At 39.2% G+C, this 14,889-nt stretch overlaps 2 protein-coding genes across 2 annotated transcripts; both read right to left on the minus strand.

Annotated features, from left to right (window-relative positions):
* Window positions 1–2,761: 2,761 nt before the first annotated feature.
* On the minus strand, window positions 2,762–6,096 carry LOC105042238 (pentatricopeptide repeat-containing protein At5g08510). The gene is given in 6 exon segments (XM_073253727.1): window positions 2,762–3,632; window positions 3,635–4,190; window positions 4,193–4,380; window positions 4,383–4,685; window positions 4,831–4,875; window positions 5,964–6,096. Coding segments are annotated over 6 exon segments (1,767 nt in total). The 5' UTR covers window positions 6,034–6,096; the 3' UTR covers window positions 2,762–3,027.
* A 1,629-nt stretch (window positions 6,097–7,725) lies between these two features.
* Window positions 7,726–9,384, minus strand: LOC140856063 (glucan endo-1,3-beta-glucosidase-like). Its single transcript, XM_073253239.1, has 2 exons — window positions 9,183–9,384; window positions 7,726–8,678 (listed from the first exon to the last, which is right to left on the minus strand). Exons 1-2 carry the CDS (start codon window positions 9,256–9,258, stop codon window positions 7,726–7,728), a joined length of 1,029 nt encoding a protein of 342 aa, XP_073109340.1. The 5' UTR covers window positions 9,259–9,384.
* Window positions 9,385–14,889: the final 5,505 nt, after the last annotated feature.

Below are 14,889 nucleotides of genomic sequence, written 5' to 3' on the forward strand. Positions count from 1 at the left end.
ACAGAAACAGAAAACTATACTATAAATATTAAGATGTGTTCAAATTTCAAAATAGAGTTAATCACCCACAAAGGACCACACCTCCAGGTATTTTGTAAACTCCATGAAATAAGTTAAAAATTAAAGATTTATTTTTCTTTTTCAGAATAATTCCAACTAGGAACAAGCCCTTGCAAACATCAATACAAGGAGGTTAACAACTCCTTCCTTATGGAACACAAAATTATTGTGAATTAGCATTAAATACAAAAAAAAATTACAAAAATACCTCTTCTATTTTAGCTCATTTTTACTTATACCCTCTGTACTTTAAAAAGTATCAAACTAGTCTTTCTAGCCATCGATATGTTTCGATATGGGCCATCCGTCTATTTTTGTTAATAATTTTTTTAAAATGACAAAAATACCTGTCTCTTCCCTCCTCCATCCTCTCCAATTGATTTCCTCCTCCATGACTGGTGTCCCTCTTTCTCTTTCTTCCTTCCTCCTCCTCTCCTTTCTCCTCCTCCCCTTCCTTCTTACCTGTTTCTCCTCTTCCCCTTTCTCGTTCTCTTTTCTCCATCCATTCTCTTCCTCTTCCTTCTCGTCCATTTCTCCTCCTCATCTTTCTCCTCCAAGCTGTCCATAAACCACCCCCCTACATGGCGGCCTCCTCCACCTTCATCCTTTCTTATTTTTTCCATCTTCTTCCTCACCATCCTCTTCTCCTCCCCTTTCTCCTCCTCCACTATATTTCTTGCCGATGGCCCTCCTCCCCTCCTCCCCTTCCTCCTCATTCTCTTTTTTCTCATCCTTTTTCTCCTTCAAACTAGCTCATGAGCTCTATCCTTTTAGATGGCCCCCTCTACATCCATCTTTTTTCACCGATAAAAACATCCTTCCCCCTTCCCTTCCTCCTCACTCATTTCTCCTCCTTTATGATAGCTTCCTCTACTTTCTTTCCTTCCTCCTTATCCATTTTACTTTTTCATCCTTCTTTTCCTCTAAACTACCCATAAGTCATCTCCTTCATGACGGCCCCTTCTATCTCTATTCCTTTTTGTCGGTAACCCATTCTTTGCCCTCTTCTTCCTCCCCACCCTCTTCTCCTTTTTGTCCTCCTTCTCCTCCTCTAATTCATTCCTTATCCGTGATCATTCTCCCCTCCTCTCCTTTCTTCTCATCTACTTTTTTTTCTCATTTTCTTTCTCCTCCAAGCCCATCTATAAATAAGGAGCATTTTCGTCCATTGAAAAAAAAATCTAACACCGTTTATTAATGAAATAAATGGCTGGACCATATTAAAACATATCACTAATTAAAAAGATCAGTTTGCCATATTTTAAAGTATAGGAATATAAATAAAATTGAGTTATAGTTAAGGAGTGTTCCTATAATTTTTCCTAAACACTAACAATCAAATACTTAAAAACTTAAAGACTGGAGTAATAAAACTAATGCAAGTGAATTGTGTCCACCCATGTCATGTCAAGTACATAAATGGGCTCATATTCTGAAGATTACATTTCATCATGAGCTGATCATGATTAATATGAAACAGAAAAAGAAATGGAGAAGAATCAATAGCTGTCTTATTAACATGATATACAACTATGCTAAAGTTAACCATGGCATCATCCCCACAAGATTATATATAATGTCATCTTTAAGTAAAGAGGTTGTAAAAAAAAAAAAAATCATGTGAAATAGCTAAATGATGTATACCTAGCACCCTATTATCTTCTTAATCACAATTCGGGGAATTACACCTTAGATCATTAGAACAATATTTAAAAATTCCAAATGTGATTAAAAAAATTAATAAGAATTTTGATTGTAAAAAAAATATTGTAAATAACTTACAAAAGATTAAGAATAAAAAAATGTTAATAATCAAATTGGAAGCATGCGAGGCACTGTCTTAAGACATATTTCCATTCCTCATGTAGGAATATCCAAAAAAACTACCCAAAATATGATCGATATCCTCCACTCGTAAGCACAATCATGAAGGAGGTTGATGAAAGCTGACAGAAAAATAATCATAAAGATAAAAGATCTAAAAAAAAATCAAAAATAAGAGAGGAAGAGGATTAAATGAAATATCTGAAATCAGATCTCAAGATGATCTGTTTATAGTCATCTAATATGACTATTTGGGACCGTTGGAATTTTTATTGACCTATCAAAATATTTAATGAGAAATTCAATGGTCAGAATCTTTAATACGGAGTCCAACAGTCATAAAATAAAAACTAGATTAAATGCATATGGCCGTTGACAATTAGAAGCCCAACGATCAAAAATTAAAATCATAATAATGAAGAAATTAAAATATTTAAATAATAAATTAAAATATTTAAAGGGATATTATAGAAAATTTTGAGTTTTCTCCAGCATCGAAATCATGATTCTAAAGAAATTAGCAACCTGTCCATTAGGTTTTCAAGCATCATCATACAGGGAGGGGAACATCTCAGCTCGTTGGCTCTTGATTTTGAATCATATGAGAATGCAGGGATAGTCCTGAGGATCCCTATCCAGAGCTTGGACAATCTGTGTTGTGATCTCCTAAAATAAACCCTACAAGCGAGGGTCACCTGAAGGGCATCAGCTGCCCTTTCTCAACTATTACAAAGGTTGCAGGTCTTGCTAATTCCGACATAGATACTGATAATGATACACCGGAGCTCACTGTCAAATGAAGCAAAAAAAATATATTTTTCAGTGGTGCAAATCCAGGCTTGCAGCGATACATATACATCAAAATTGGTTCCTTGCAGCTTGAAAAGAGGAATTTATTGCATGATAAAATCGCCTTCGACAATGTGCTCTAAGTCATCCAACAGATTCCTATTGATATTTTGTTGTGAGATGGCAGCATCTTCTTGGAAAAAATTCAGAAACTGTATATTCAATATATCCTCTTTTACTTTCAATTAGGAAAGAATAGGTTGGCTTGATACATTTAAGACAATATAATAAATATTGGGACAGTGGCGAGCACAATCTTTATGATGGAGTTAGAAATATTAAGCATCACCATATCTACATTTGAGCTTCAATATTCTCTAACATTGTGTAAATCTCTGCATGCTGAGGATGCAGACTGCCTCCTGCAAGAAACTCATGAACTTCACCACTCACTTCAATTGAACTGCACCCTGGTGCTTTCCTCATCTCATCCCCCTTCATCTCCTTCCTGAGCCTCATGACTCCACCCCAATCATGAGCTTCTGCATACATATTAGATAGCATCACTCGAACCCATGGATCACATGGATCCAACACGAACAATTTCATGGCTGCAATTTCACCTAGCTTCACATTATTATGCACCCTACAACCACTCAGCAATGTACCCCACACAACTACATTAGGCTCCATTGGCATTCCAACAATGATATCAAGTGCTTCTTTTAATCGACCCACACGAACTAAAAGATCGATCATACATCCATAGTGCTCGATTTTGGGTTTGAGACCATAAACTTCCTCCATTGAATGGAAATATTTACAACCTTCATCTACAAGTCCTCCATGGGCGCAAGCATTTAAAACTCCAACCAAAGTAACATCATCTGGTTGGACTCCCACTTCTTGCATGCGAGAGAAGAGGCGAAGGGCATGGTCGGCTCGCCAATGCAGTGCAGCCCACATATCACTGAAGTCCATGAGTACAAATCCCTTCTTATCGGGATCTTCTCAAACACTTGAACTGCCTTCTCAATGCTTCCACATTTAGCATACATATCGATCAGGCAATGATCCAAGCACCCATCAAAGTTCATATTATTTCTCTCAAGGTAAGCATGTAACCACATCCCAGTCTCCAAAGCACCCAGGCTAGCACAAGCAGCTAGAATGGTGCATAGTGTTAGCTCGTTAGGCCTCACAGAAGACAACTCCATGTCACAAAACAACACCAAGGCCTCTCGACAATGCCCTGCTTGAGAATACCCAGATATCAAAGTGTTCCATGAAACAACATCCCTATTTGGCATCTCCAAGAACAACTGACGTGCAACATCAATCAAATCATGCTTCACATACTGATGAATAATAGCATTCCATGCAACAAGAGTTCTTGTAGGCATCTCATCAAACAACTTGCGCGCAAGTTCTAATTCACCGTGATCCGCATAAATTCTTAACAATTCAGTGCTAACGAATGCATCAATCTGAATCCCACTACACAGAGCGAACCCATGAGAATCATCTTCGCCAGGCCTGAATGGCCCAATTGACGGCATGCTAAAATGGAAGTCGCCAGAGCCACAGGATCCGGCATAATGCCGACAGATATCATATGCCAGAAAAGATCCAACGCTTCCATGGGATAGCTCATGATGGAATAGGCCCGAACCATGACGGTCGAGGACAACAGCCCTGGATGGGGGTTTCATCAAACAGTTGGCGGGCACTGTCGATACACCCAACGCCAGAATAGAGGGATATGAGGGCGCTGGAGATGAACTCGTTGGAGATGAAGCCGGCTTTGGAGACAACGAAGTGGAGCTGCTGGGCTTCGCGGGTAGCAGAATGGGTGGCGGGGTTGACCGATTTGATGAGTTAAACGAGGGATCGGGCGGTGAGGCGGAGCGAAGCTTCAACCATATGCGACTGAGATAAATATGGTTTTGATTTTCCTCCGTGTATAAGCCTACCGACGCCAGTCATCCAACGACTGAAATTCGTCTTGGCATCTGTTGGCATATTATGCAAAGTATAAAATGAAACAGAAAAAAGCAAATCATATATACCTTTTATTAATATAAATCATATATATACCTTTTATTAATATAATGAAACAAAAAAAAGTAAATCATATATACCCTTCCTTCCCAATACCTCCCAAACCAATGCTATCTATTCTGAACATTTGATAGGGTAAGCCTGCGAACAAAATTCAAAGGGAAGAACAATTTAAGTTATAGGAAAAATGAAGCATATCATGACTATTATTATGTTAGGAATCGCAATGGATAGGGTATTTGCAAAATTTGCCCTACCGTATCTAAATCTGTTTAAAATCTTACTATACGAACCTGTTGCAAACCCGATTACAAAATTATCCAATAATCTCAAACCCATCTCATTAAAAAATAATAAACCCACCGGATACCCCAACCGTTTCATTAACATTTATTCGGGTCAGATTATTCAGCTATCCGAACATGCCTAATCACTTGAAATATCACATAAAATTAAAATTTAGAAGCAGTGATTTACAATGAATTATCAAGACAATGAATCCAAAAAAGCAATGCTTCAATTCCGAAAAAAGCAATGCTTCAATGCCGAAAAAATGGACATGATGCATCACTTTTGACCGCATAATAGATTATTACGAAATATCTAGAAGAAAAAAATGAAAAATAATAGATTTCTATTGGCCCAATCATAGATTATTGACCATCACAAATACTAATTGATTTCTCTGATTCCGAGCATGACTCCTATCCATCCTTTCAAAACAATTAGACCACCTCCTATCTCACAAAGCTAAAGCTTATGTTCAAAAACTAAAGAAAAGGATATGTTAAACCATGAGCCTTGAGTCTTCGTCTATCTCATTCGGTGGTGGCCGATGCAAGCTACCATGACATGCATGCATTTGGTGCATCACGTTTAGCCAGTGCAAGATTTGGCATCATATTCACATTTTCTTATTTATATTATCATGAGAACGGAACCCCATGAATTGAAAATTTTGTAGCAAAAGAAAAACCTTTCCATCAAAAATCCCCAAACCCTATAAAATGTCATACTTCTATCAAGATTAAGCTCTCAAAACCTCAAGGAACTGACTCACACCACTACAACTCTATGCTCGAGAAAATATCCCAACCGGAAACGAAGAAACCATCCAGTCTCATTCAGATGCAGTCCTTCCCCACGGATCTCTCAAAAAGAGAATGAAAAGAAAAGAAAAAGAAGCGAAAAGGAAAAAAAAAACAGATCTACACAGGAAAAACTCTTACCTTTCAATTTCTTCCTTCTTTCCTTTGTTTTCATTGATTTTCCTTCAGTTTTCCCCTGTTTTTTCTCCATCCTCGCTCCTCAGGAGTCTCCATCGGGTGGGAGGCTTGGGGCAGCTGAATAGGAAAGCTTAGAGGATGGCTAGGGTTTTGTGTTAGTATTTATATATGGGGTTTAAAGGGTATAAATGGCCATCCAAATGTTTGGAGTTCAAAAATCAAATCCGCTGATCCTCCAATTATATATATATATATATATATATATATATATATATATATATATATATATATATATATATATATATATATATATATATATATATATTATTAATCATTTGCCACGATTCAATGATAATTTTAAAATTGAAGTAGAAATATTTTATTATATTTTATATTTTTATAATAAAAATATTCAATATATTATTTTTATTTATCTAATTTTTAATCAAAATAAATATTCATATTAAAAATAATATATTATAAATATAAATAAAAATATTAATTCTATAATAATAACTAATGTAGTTTTATATGATTAATAATTTATAAGAGTAAAAAATCTATTTTTGTAAACTATATTAATTATTAATATATTAATAAATATGTTAATACATTATTATAATATATTTTATATGATTAATAAATATATTTTTATGGAATGTATCATAGGTAATTTTAGTATTATATGGCCAGTGATCTTGGATTCATATGGCATATCAAATAGGTTACTTGTAGATGTCTGAAGATTTTTAATCAATAGATCATAATCTAGCAAATACAGAGATTTTAGATCATAGGAGATTAGATCATCATAGGATTTAGATCAATGATGATTTTATATTATTGTGGTGATCCCATTTAGATCACTAAATGCTATCATAAGATATTGCTAAATGAATCTTATTGTTAAGGTTCAAAATAGTCGGGCACCCAAAATACTTGTCTAATGGCCATTCCCAGGAAGGAGGTTGAGATTGGGAGTGACGGTAATCAAAACTTATGATTACTTAATAATAGATATAGATATAAAATATTAAATTAATAATATATATTAAAAATAGAATCGACTTCGATTTATCTCTATCAATGCAATGTAAAAAAGTAGAGTAGCCTATTCACTCATTATATGATGGAGATAAGGTTTCCACTATGTTGCTTGGGCCCTATAGATGGCACCTCGAGTGAGAAAAGAGATTATTCATGAAGCTACTAAACAATTAGCTTATGATATTAATTGTGGACAACCTAATACAACAAGGACAAGATTTTTGTAAGATTACCTTAGTCCTATAGTTGGCACCGCGATAGTGAGTCAAGGCGGATTATTGAGGAAGCCACTAGACAATTGAGCATATGATATTATGGATGACCTTATCTAATATGAACAAAATTCATAGCAATTACTTGGGTCCCGAAGCTAGCATCTCTCTTATTAGCACATTCATGGAGAAAAATTTTGATTTTGAGTTTTTTTTGAGTATTTATATAGGCGGCATAACCAGCATTATCTTATTGAAAAACAAGCTACTACAAATATCCAACATTTGAGTATAATATATGATCTCAAAATCCAAGTTGCATGATGATATATTTATTTATGAAATATTACAAGTAGGAGGACGTTCATCACACCATAGATTTTCCTAAGGACACACAGCATGGATTTTCCTAAGGACATACAATCAAGAAGGAAAAACTAGACACTACATGCTCCCAATCTTATATTTTCATATATTATTATTTATTTACAATCCTCAATCATATTTTAATTGAAGTTGATGGGGTAGACTGGTTGCATATTTGGGTAGAACATCCCAAAATTTTGCTCTGCTCCATGTAACTTTTGGTTCTCATTAAACATCTCAAATATGTAAGTCTCTAAGGACTTCCAAAGTCTCCTTGGTGTTCCTTGACCAACATGGTTGATTAAATTCTGATTATATATTCTTGCATGTTCTTTAGTTGCTCCGAAACCACCAGCCGATGGCCAACCACTCTCCGATACTACGACAGTCAAATTAGGCTCTCCCAACTTCTCCGATGCGATGTAAACTGCATCAACTATTGCATCAAAGAGATTCTGGTAGCTATACTGTCCATCTTGTATCACAGTCCTTGAGGAATTAAAAAATGGATAGTTAGGCCCAATATGGTTCGGATCACCAACATAACTTCTGTAGGGGTATACATTTATGAAGAGTGGGGCTCCATTGTTAACTAAAAATCGGATTATTGCTCTTAAATGTGTTGCTGCAGCAGAAGAGAATCTACCAGATGAGGGAGGAGAATACTGCTTAAGGATCTCACGTCCTGTGGCAACTGCAGTTGAGACTTTGATTTGGTTTTGTAAGCCGGCCGAGGATAGAGCAGAATAGATGTTTCTCATGGCAGGAAGCACATACCGGGCTTGATTTCCAGGGATTGCTTTGTTGCCAACTGCAATATATTTAAATGAAACACCAGAGGAATAGGCCTTCACATATTTTCGCACCCAGTGATTGGCTGCTGAACTACTAGAGGCTAATAATTTGAGATCAGTGTTGGGAACCCCTAGCATGAGTTGAATGTTGGAACCCTTGAGGGCCTGGAAAACATCTAGGTTTGGTTCAAAAAGCCTCATCGCCTTAAGGTTCTTTGACTTATACAAATTCACTACATCTCTTGGTCGAGGCAGGTTGTTTCCACCCATTCCATAACAAACACCAATCAATTGCGCCCCTGGAACAAAACAAGTCAAGCTTTTAATTCTGTATGTACAGAACACAAACAAAATCTTAAACCCATCTAGATTATATCAGGTTGTATCACAATTAGCTATGCTACCTCACCGAAATATTTCCCTACTTCCTTCAAAGCCGGTTTGGCTTGACAGAGCTAGTAATTAAAAAAACCAGAATATATGTTCCTGATTGCTCAATTGGCCAGTGCAATGGCTTGATCTCAGCTTGTTAATGGAGGAGCCAATCTCGAACGGCTTAAAGAAGTATAAGCGGAAGCTCATATAATATATAATCTCATTAGTTAACTGACCAAGCCAAGCATCCCAAACTTAAGAGTAGCTCAACTAACTTGCCTCCTACCAAGTACCTACTCATAAGATGGAACAAAATAAGTGCTGCTATGGTGTATCCTGGATTTGTTCAGTATAATATAGAGCTTCTTCTTTTTTCCTCTCTCATTTTACGATGGATAGTTGAAATGCAAGGATTGCTATGAGATTACCTGTTGGGATTGCTACGAAGGCTCCAAGGATTAATGCAATTATGGCAGCGATGGAAACAATATTTTCGTTCCCCATGTAGAATATCTCAAATAAATGAGCTTTATCTCTAAAACTAGAATGCCTCAGGTGTGGAGTACATGAACTTGCACTCACCTCCTTATATAGGGATTTGCGACTACCTCCATCATCCTAGTCTTTATCTTCTTGGACATTTAGTTCCTGGTATAAGCGGCGATGAGTCATGGTCCATCTCTTCCAAACATTTTTTTCTTGGTTTTATTTAAGAATTCAAAATATTGCATTGTTTTATTTGAGAGCTGACATAGGTGATTCTTTGTTCCGCAGTGCGTTCTTATCTCATCTAAATTGATGCTCATGTGCTAAGCGGTTACTAAGTATTTGGCCAAATGACACCTAAAAAATTCTCCCCTGAATTTCTTCTCTCTCGCAATATTTTTCCTTTTTTGGGGTAATGGTGATGTGAAATATAAAAGACAAGAAATCTAAAAGGAGAAAAAGGAGGGTAACTAACACAGTCCAAACCCAAGCTCCAAAAGGGAACTCAACAGACCTGAGATGGCCCAAAAAAGTTCACGAAAAGCAGTCACAAAGAATTCCCGCAGCCTCAGATGCAACCTTTGTTTCATGCAACCTCAGGTTTTGTGAATGAGATCATATATTGATGGAATTCTATTTGTTTCTAAATCATTTTTTGCATCATTTTCCAGTTATTTACCTATCAGAATCTGTGTGTGGTTAATATGGAACAAAAATTCCCAAAATAAAACAAGCAAAGGTCTGTTTTCCAGCATCCATAAAAATTAAAACTCAAGGTCCTCTTGATGAACTGACTTCCCAAATTCAGATTTCAATCGACAAAGTACATGCTCAAATTATATAAAGAAATCTATATTCCTGCGCGCCCCCTCTCTCTGTGTACGCCACGTGGCATGCGCTGACATGCACTGATGTATCCAGTTATTAGACACGTGGTATTTTTGGAAAAAGTGGGAGGAAGCCACACGATCCGCCGCTTCGAGCCTCCCACCGATTGAGACTTCTAAGCAAGTCTCGGAAGCTTACGCGAGCGCCGGAACCTCCCGGAAGCTCCGTAAAACACAGAGGAAAAACCAGGGGAAACATCGGAAAAATCAACGAAAACAACGAAAGATGTTTCATTCTCTTTTTCGGAGATCTGTGCGAAGGAGAGCACGGAGGGATTCTGGGAATCCATGGCAGCGGGGAAGGAGAGGAGATCGGGGTTCGGAAAGAGCTGGAGAGGAGGCGAGGGAGCTTCCAGAGGAGCCCGTAGTCGGCGAAGACGAGGTCCTGGCCACCGTAGGAAACATGGCGGGCGACGGTGTTGAGAGGGCGGTCGGCCTCCATCTCCCTGTGCTCCCGGAACCTCGCGGAAGTGCCACGTCGCGCACGAATCACCTGAATGGTGTCGTAGATGGCGAGGCCGGCGGCCACGACGCCGTCGGGTGAGGGCAGAGGCGGATGCGGCGGCGGAGGAGAAAGAACGGCAGGCTTCGAAGGGTTCTCGGACTCGAGGAAGAGGGGCTGAGACGAGGATCCCGACGACGGAGCCACCAACAGCCTCGCCGATGGAGCCACCAACAGCCTCGCCGATGGACTCACGACGCCACTGGAGAAGGGTAGAGGCGGATGCGGCGGCGGTGGAGAAGGAACGGCAGGCTTCGAAGGGTTCTCGGACTGGGAAAGGCAAAGGGAGGAGAGGGAAGTGGAGAGGTCGGAGAGGCAGGGAACGGCAGAGGCGGCGGCTAGGGAAGAGAGCATGAGGTTGGGGTCGAGGGAGAGGGTCTGGGCGGTGGCAATCTGGCCGGCGGAAGCTTCATGCACCGGAGGAGAAAAAGAAAGGAAATACCAACGCAAACCCCAGCCATCGTCTCGGCCGTCCGGTTGGGACTTTTGAGGATGGAAAAAATATAGGAAAAAGGAGGGAAACATAAGAAATATCAACGCAAACAAAGGAAAGACGGAACAAATTTAAGGGTAAGATCTTTCCCTGATCTTTTTCTCTTTTCTTGTCGCTTTTTTTTTTTTTCATTTCATTGTCTGCTTCAGACATTTATAGGAAAGGAGAGCATTAGAGAGAGATTGCAGGGTTTCTTTGGTTCCGATTGGGTTTTGTCTCGGGAAATATGGGTCCTGATCTCTATTCCAAAATCGGCATAAAAGCGAGAGGAATTCGTTTCCATAAATTAATTAAATAAAATCTATTGCTCGATTCGTTTCTGCAGGATAAAAAGGCAGACGTCTGATTTTGATATTGGGAGTGCTAGAGTGACCTACAAAAAAAATTTAAATATAAAATTTTTACTCTTGTGAGGATCCTCCGACATTCAAGTTAAATTTAGAGAACAAAATGAGTAGCAACAATTTTTTTGAGAGGAATTGCTTAATTTACTTTGATCTTTAAGGCTTTGGTGATTTATATTGATACTTGTCGAATAGTTGGTTGAACAACTGTGAGATCGTACGATTCCAAGATTGTAGGATCATTCAACATGCCATAGCAGACAAGATATTTTCATCCTTAATTGCTCCCACAAAATCAAAGGAGTTGGTTATGCTTGAACCCATCCATTCGGGATGCACAGCTGTAGTACGTGCTCGGAAGTTGATCGGTTGAGGTTATAGAAGGCCGATCGAGATAAATAGCCCGTGCAACAGATCAGAGATAAATAGCTCTGTTCTACGCACATCAGTTTTGCGCTTGGATCGGCGATTGTATGGACAGACTATTGATTTGAGGTATCAATGACAATATATTAGATCCAAGGCATTCAAGATACTACCGTATACTACTTCTCTACTCCTGAGTTCGAGAATCAGACGAAAGGAGTATTTCAAGTGATTCCTCAGATCTGAGGATATGCATGCTCATGCTACCATGCGCCCTTGGCATTTGAGTTTGATGACGTCAGTTTGACGAAGAACTGTCGCGAATAACCACAATTAATGGGATCACTCAGTTGGTGATTTTCTCGAGGGTTAATTCTTTAAACGACTGCTTTCTATCTTCTCTTCCGTCCTCTTTTTAAATCTGACCTACGGATGCATCAAAAGATAATCGCAAGTATTTTTCTACTCCAGATTTTTGTCGAGACTCCCAGCAGATTCCTAGTGATAGAATAAAGAATCTGGGTTTGTGAAAAAGCTTGAACCAAGATTAGCCTGAAAAAGACAAATTAAGACTCCACTGGCTGGTCCTCCAGCTCCGATGTCTGGTGATGTCAAGGCTCCAGTCATCGAATCGAATTCTACAACTGTGGAGGATGTGAATCCCCCTTTAGTCATTGAATCTATGGTCCTCTCTCTGAAGGTTGCGATGGAAGTCTTATTGGAGGAGATTTCGATGAGAGAGATCTTGATGGAAGAGACTCCAGTATAGGAGATCTCAATAGAGGAGGCTCCAATGGAGGGTACATGGGTGAAGGAGACAGTCGGTCATCTGAAAGAGGTTCATTTGGAAGAGGCTCCAATGGACATAATAGAAATTGAGAATCCTTCAGAGCAAGCAGTGTCTACTATGTATCTTCTTCTTCCGGCTGCTTCTCAAACAGGTCCCTCATAGCCTGTGCTCACTGCTTTGCCCATGGTGGAGAATCTCAAATCTACAGCGAAGTTGTTGAAAAATTTTCTTTCTCCAATCAAGAAATTGTTTCTTGAAGAACAAGGGGCTCAGCAACGGATGGCGAGCACTCTCAGGTCCCTTGCCTATGTAAGGAAGTTTTTGGATCTCTCTTTCCTATCTCTTGCGACTTGCAGCATCTAATAGCCTTGATGTTAATTTTGTATAGATTGGGCATCATCTGGCCAGCTTCATTGGCTCTACTTTTAATGCATCTATACTAGAGTTTACAGCAGCGAAGAAGGAGATGGACTTGCTAAGTACCAGTTAGAGTAGACAGAAAGAACCAACACTAAACTGACCAGAGAGTTCAACTCTTCTGAGAAGGCCCTTCACGAAGCTCAAGAAACAATCAACCATCGTGATGATGAGATTAGAAGGACCGAAGGAGGATTATAGATCTCGAGAGATAGAGGCTAAGGCTGAGAGGGATTGGCGCCAAGCTCATAACGACGTAGAGTGCTTGAGGAGAATATTTGGAGGGAAGAGAAGCTGCGACTACACCTCCTTCGTGGCTTGTTCTCAAGGGAGCCATAGCAGAGGCTCAGCCAAAAGAATCAAGATCTCAGATAGGGCCAGCCATAGAGAGAAAATACCATGGAGGGGTGGAGGCTCCACCTCCAAAGAGACTCAAGTATCTTCGAAGCCATTCGCTCCTTAGGCCGAGCTTCAGGCGACTCTTTCAGAAATGCAGCGCCTGAAAAAGGAAGTTAGGGATAAAAAAGAAATGGAGGCTTTTTTTTTCATGGCCGACTCACAGACCAGGAGCTTCTGACTAAGAAGACTCATTGGAAAGTGGATCGATTGGTAAAGAGAGGAGCCAAAGTTATAAACCAGGCTTGCAAGTTGGCATTCTTCACTGACTTTGAGAGGTGTAAAGCAATGGCTGAGCCGCATCTTCTTGTCGTGCATGTAGAGCTTCTAGAGACTAACCTCCTAGATAAAAGTTTGAAGGTTGTAATAATAGACAGTATCGAAAGATTTGCAAGAGCATCTCGGTACCTTGTTGATCCGAGCAAGGTTGATGCGGCCATCCAGACTGAAGAGGTTGCCGACAGCAAAACATGTCACTCTAAAATGAGTCGTATCGATGGTGCTTCGAAGAAGTGATGTATTTTTCTTTTTTCTCTTTTTTTTTTAACTGAACTTTGTAATCATCTTGGGTGCAAATGAATAAAGTTCGTCGTTGTTAGTGGCACTCGATATTTGAATGGATGCGTAAATCATATTTTGAGCAACATAAGCCATATTTCGAGCTAAACTAAGTTTAATTGTAATAATAGAATACGATCTGAGTCATACCACTCATACCTGTTATGTAGGTTTTAGAGAAAATTGAAATTCAAACTGTATCCATGTGGTGGATACCACCATACATTCACGCATGTCTTTTCAAAAGTGGCATAGAGTATGCTTTATCTTCTACTAGAATTAATTATCATATTAGCAGTAGGAGTCACATCCCGTCAAGGGCTGCCACACATCGAGCATCCATTTGCGCTTCATCAATTCATGCCTCCAATAATTAGTTCTGAAAATATGAATCACCTGGAGATAATTTGATCTCTGGGTCTATATAAACTCCAGACGAGATAGCCTTTTAGAGTTACCGATTGTCTTTTCCTTCTTTGATCGCTTATTTTCTTCCGTTGTCTTCTATTTTAGAGTCTCCTTATCTTTTCTATGAGGGGAATGGCTTTTAGGAACTTTGACTTCGTGCCATTGGGATTTTGGTTTGAGTTGATGAAGAGAAACATGATTCTGCTCCATGAGTAGTACTAGATTCCTTCAGAATTCCAATTGAAAATCTCAAGGCCAGACAATCGAGTCTACCAACCTCCGACGGGCCGGATGAGCCTCTATGAAGAGTGCTTTCGAGCCAGGCTGAGGCTCCCCCTTCACCCCTTCTTCATTGCCTTCCTTCAATTTTTCAAGATATCACCATGTTCGGTGGTACCCAATTCATGGCGGCACATCTGTGGTTTCATCGCGGTGTGCATGTTGGCCAGGATCGAGCTCAGCATTGCACTTTTTCACCTCTTCTTCAG

The sequence above is a fragment of the Elaeis guineensis genome, chromosome 3 (assembly GCF_000442705.2).
Source record: "Elaeis guineensis isolate ETL-2024a chromosome 3, EG11, whole genome shotgun sequence".
In the NCBI taxonomy this organism is placed as follows: Eukaryota; Viridiplantae; Streptophyta; class Magnoliopsida; order Arecales; family Arecaceae; genus Elaeis; species Elaeis guineensis.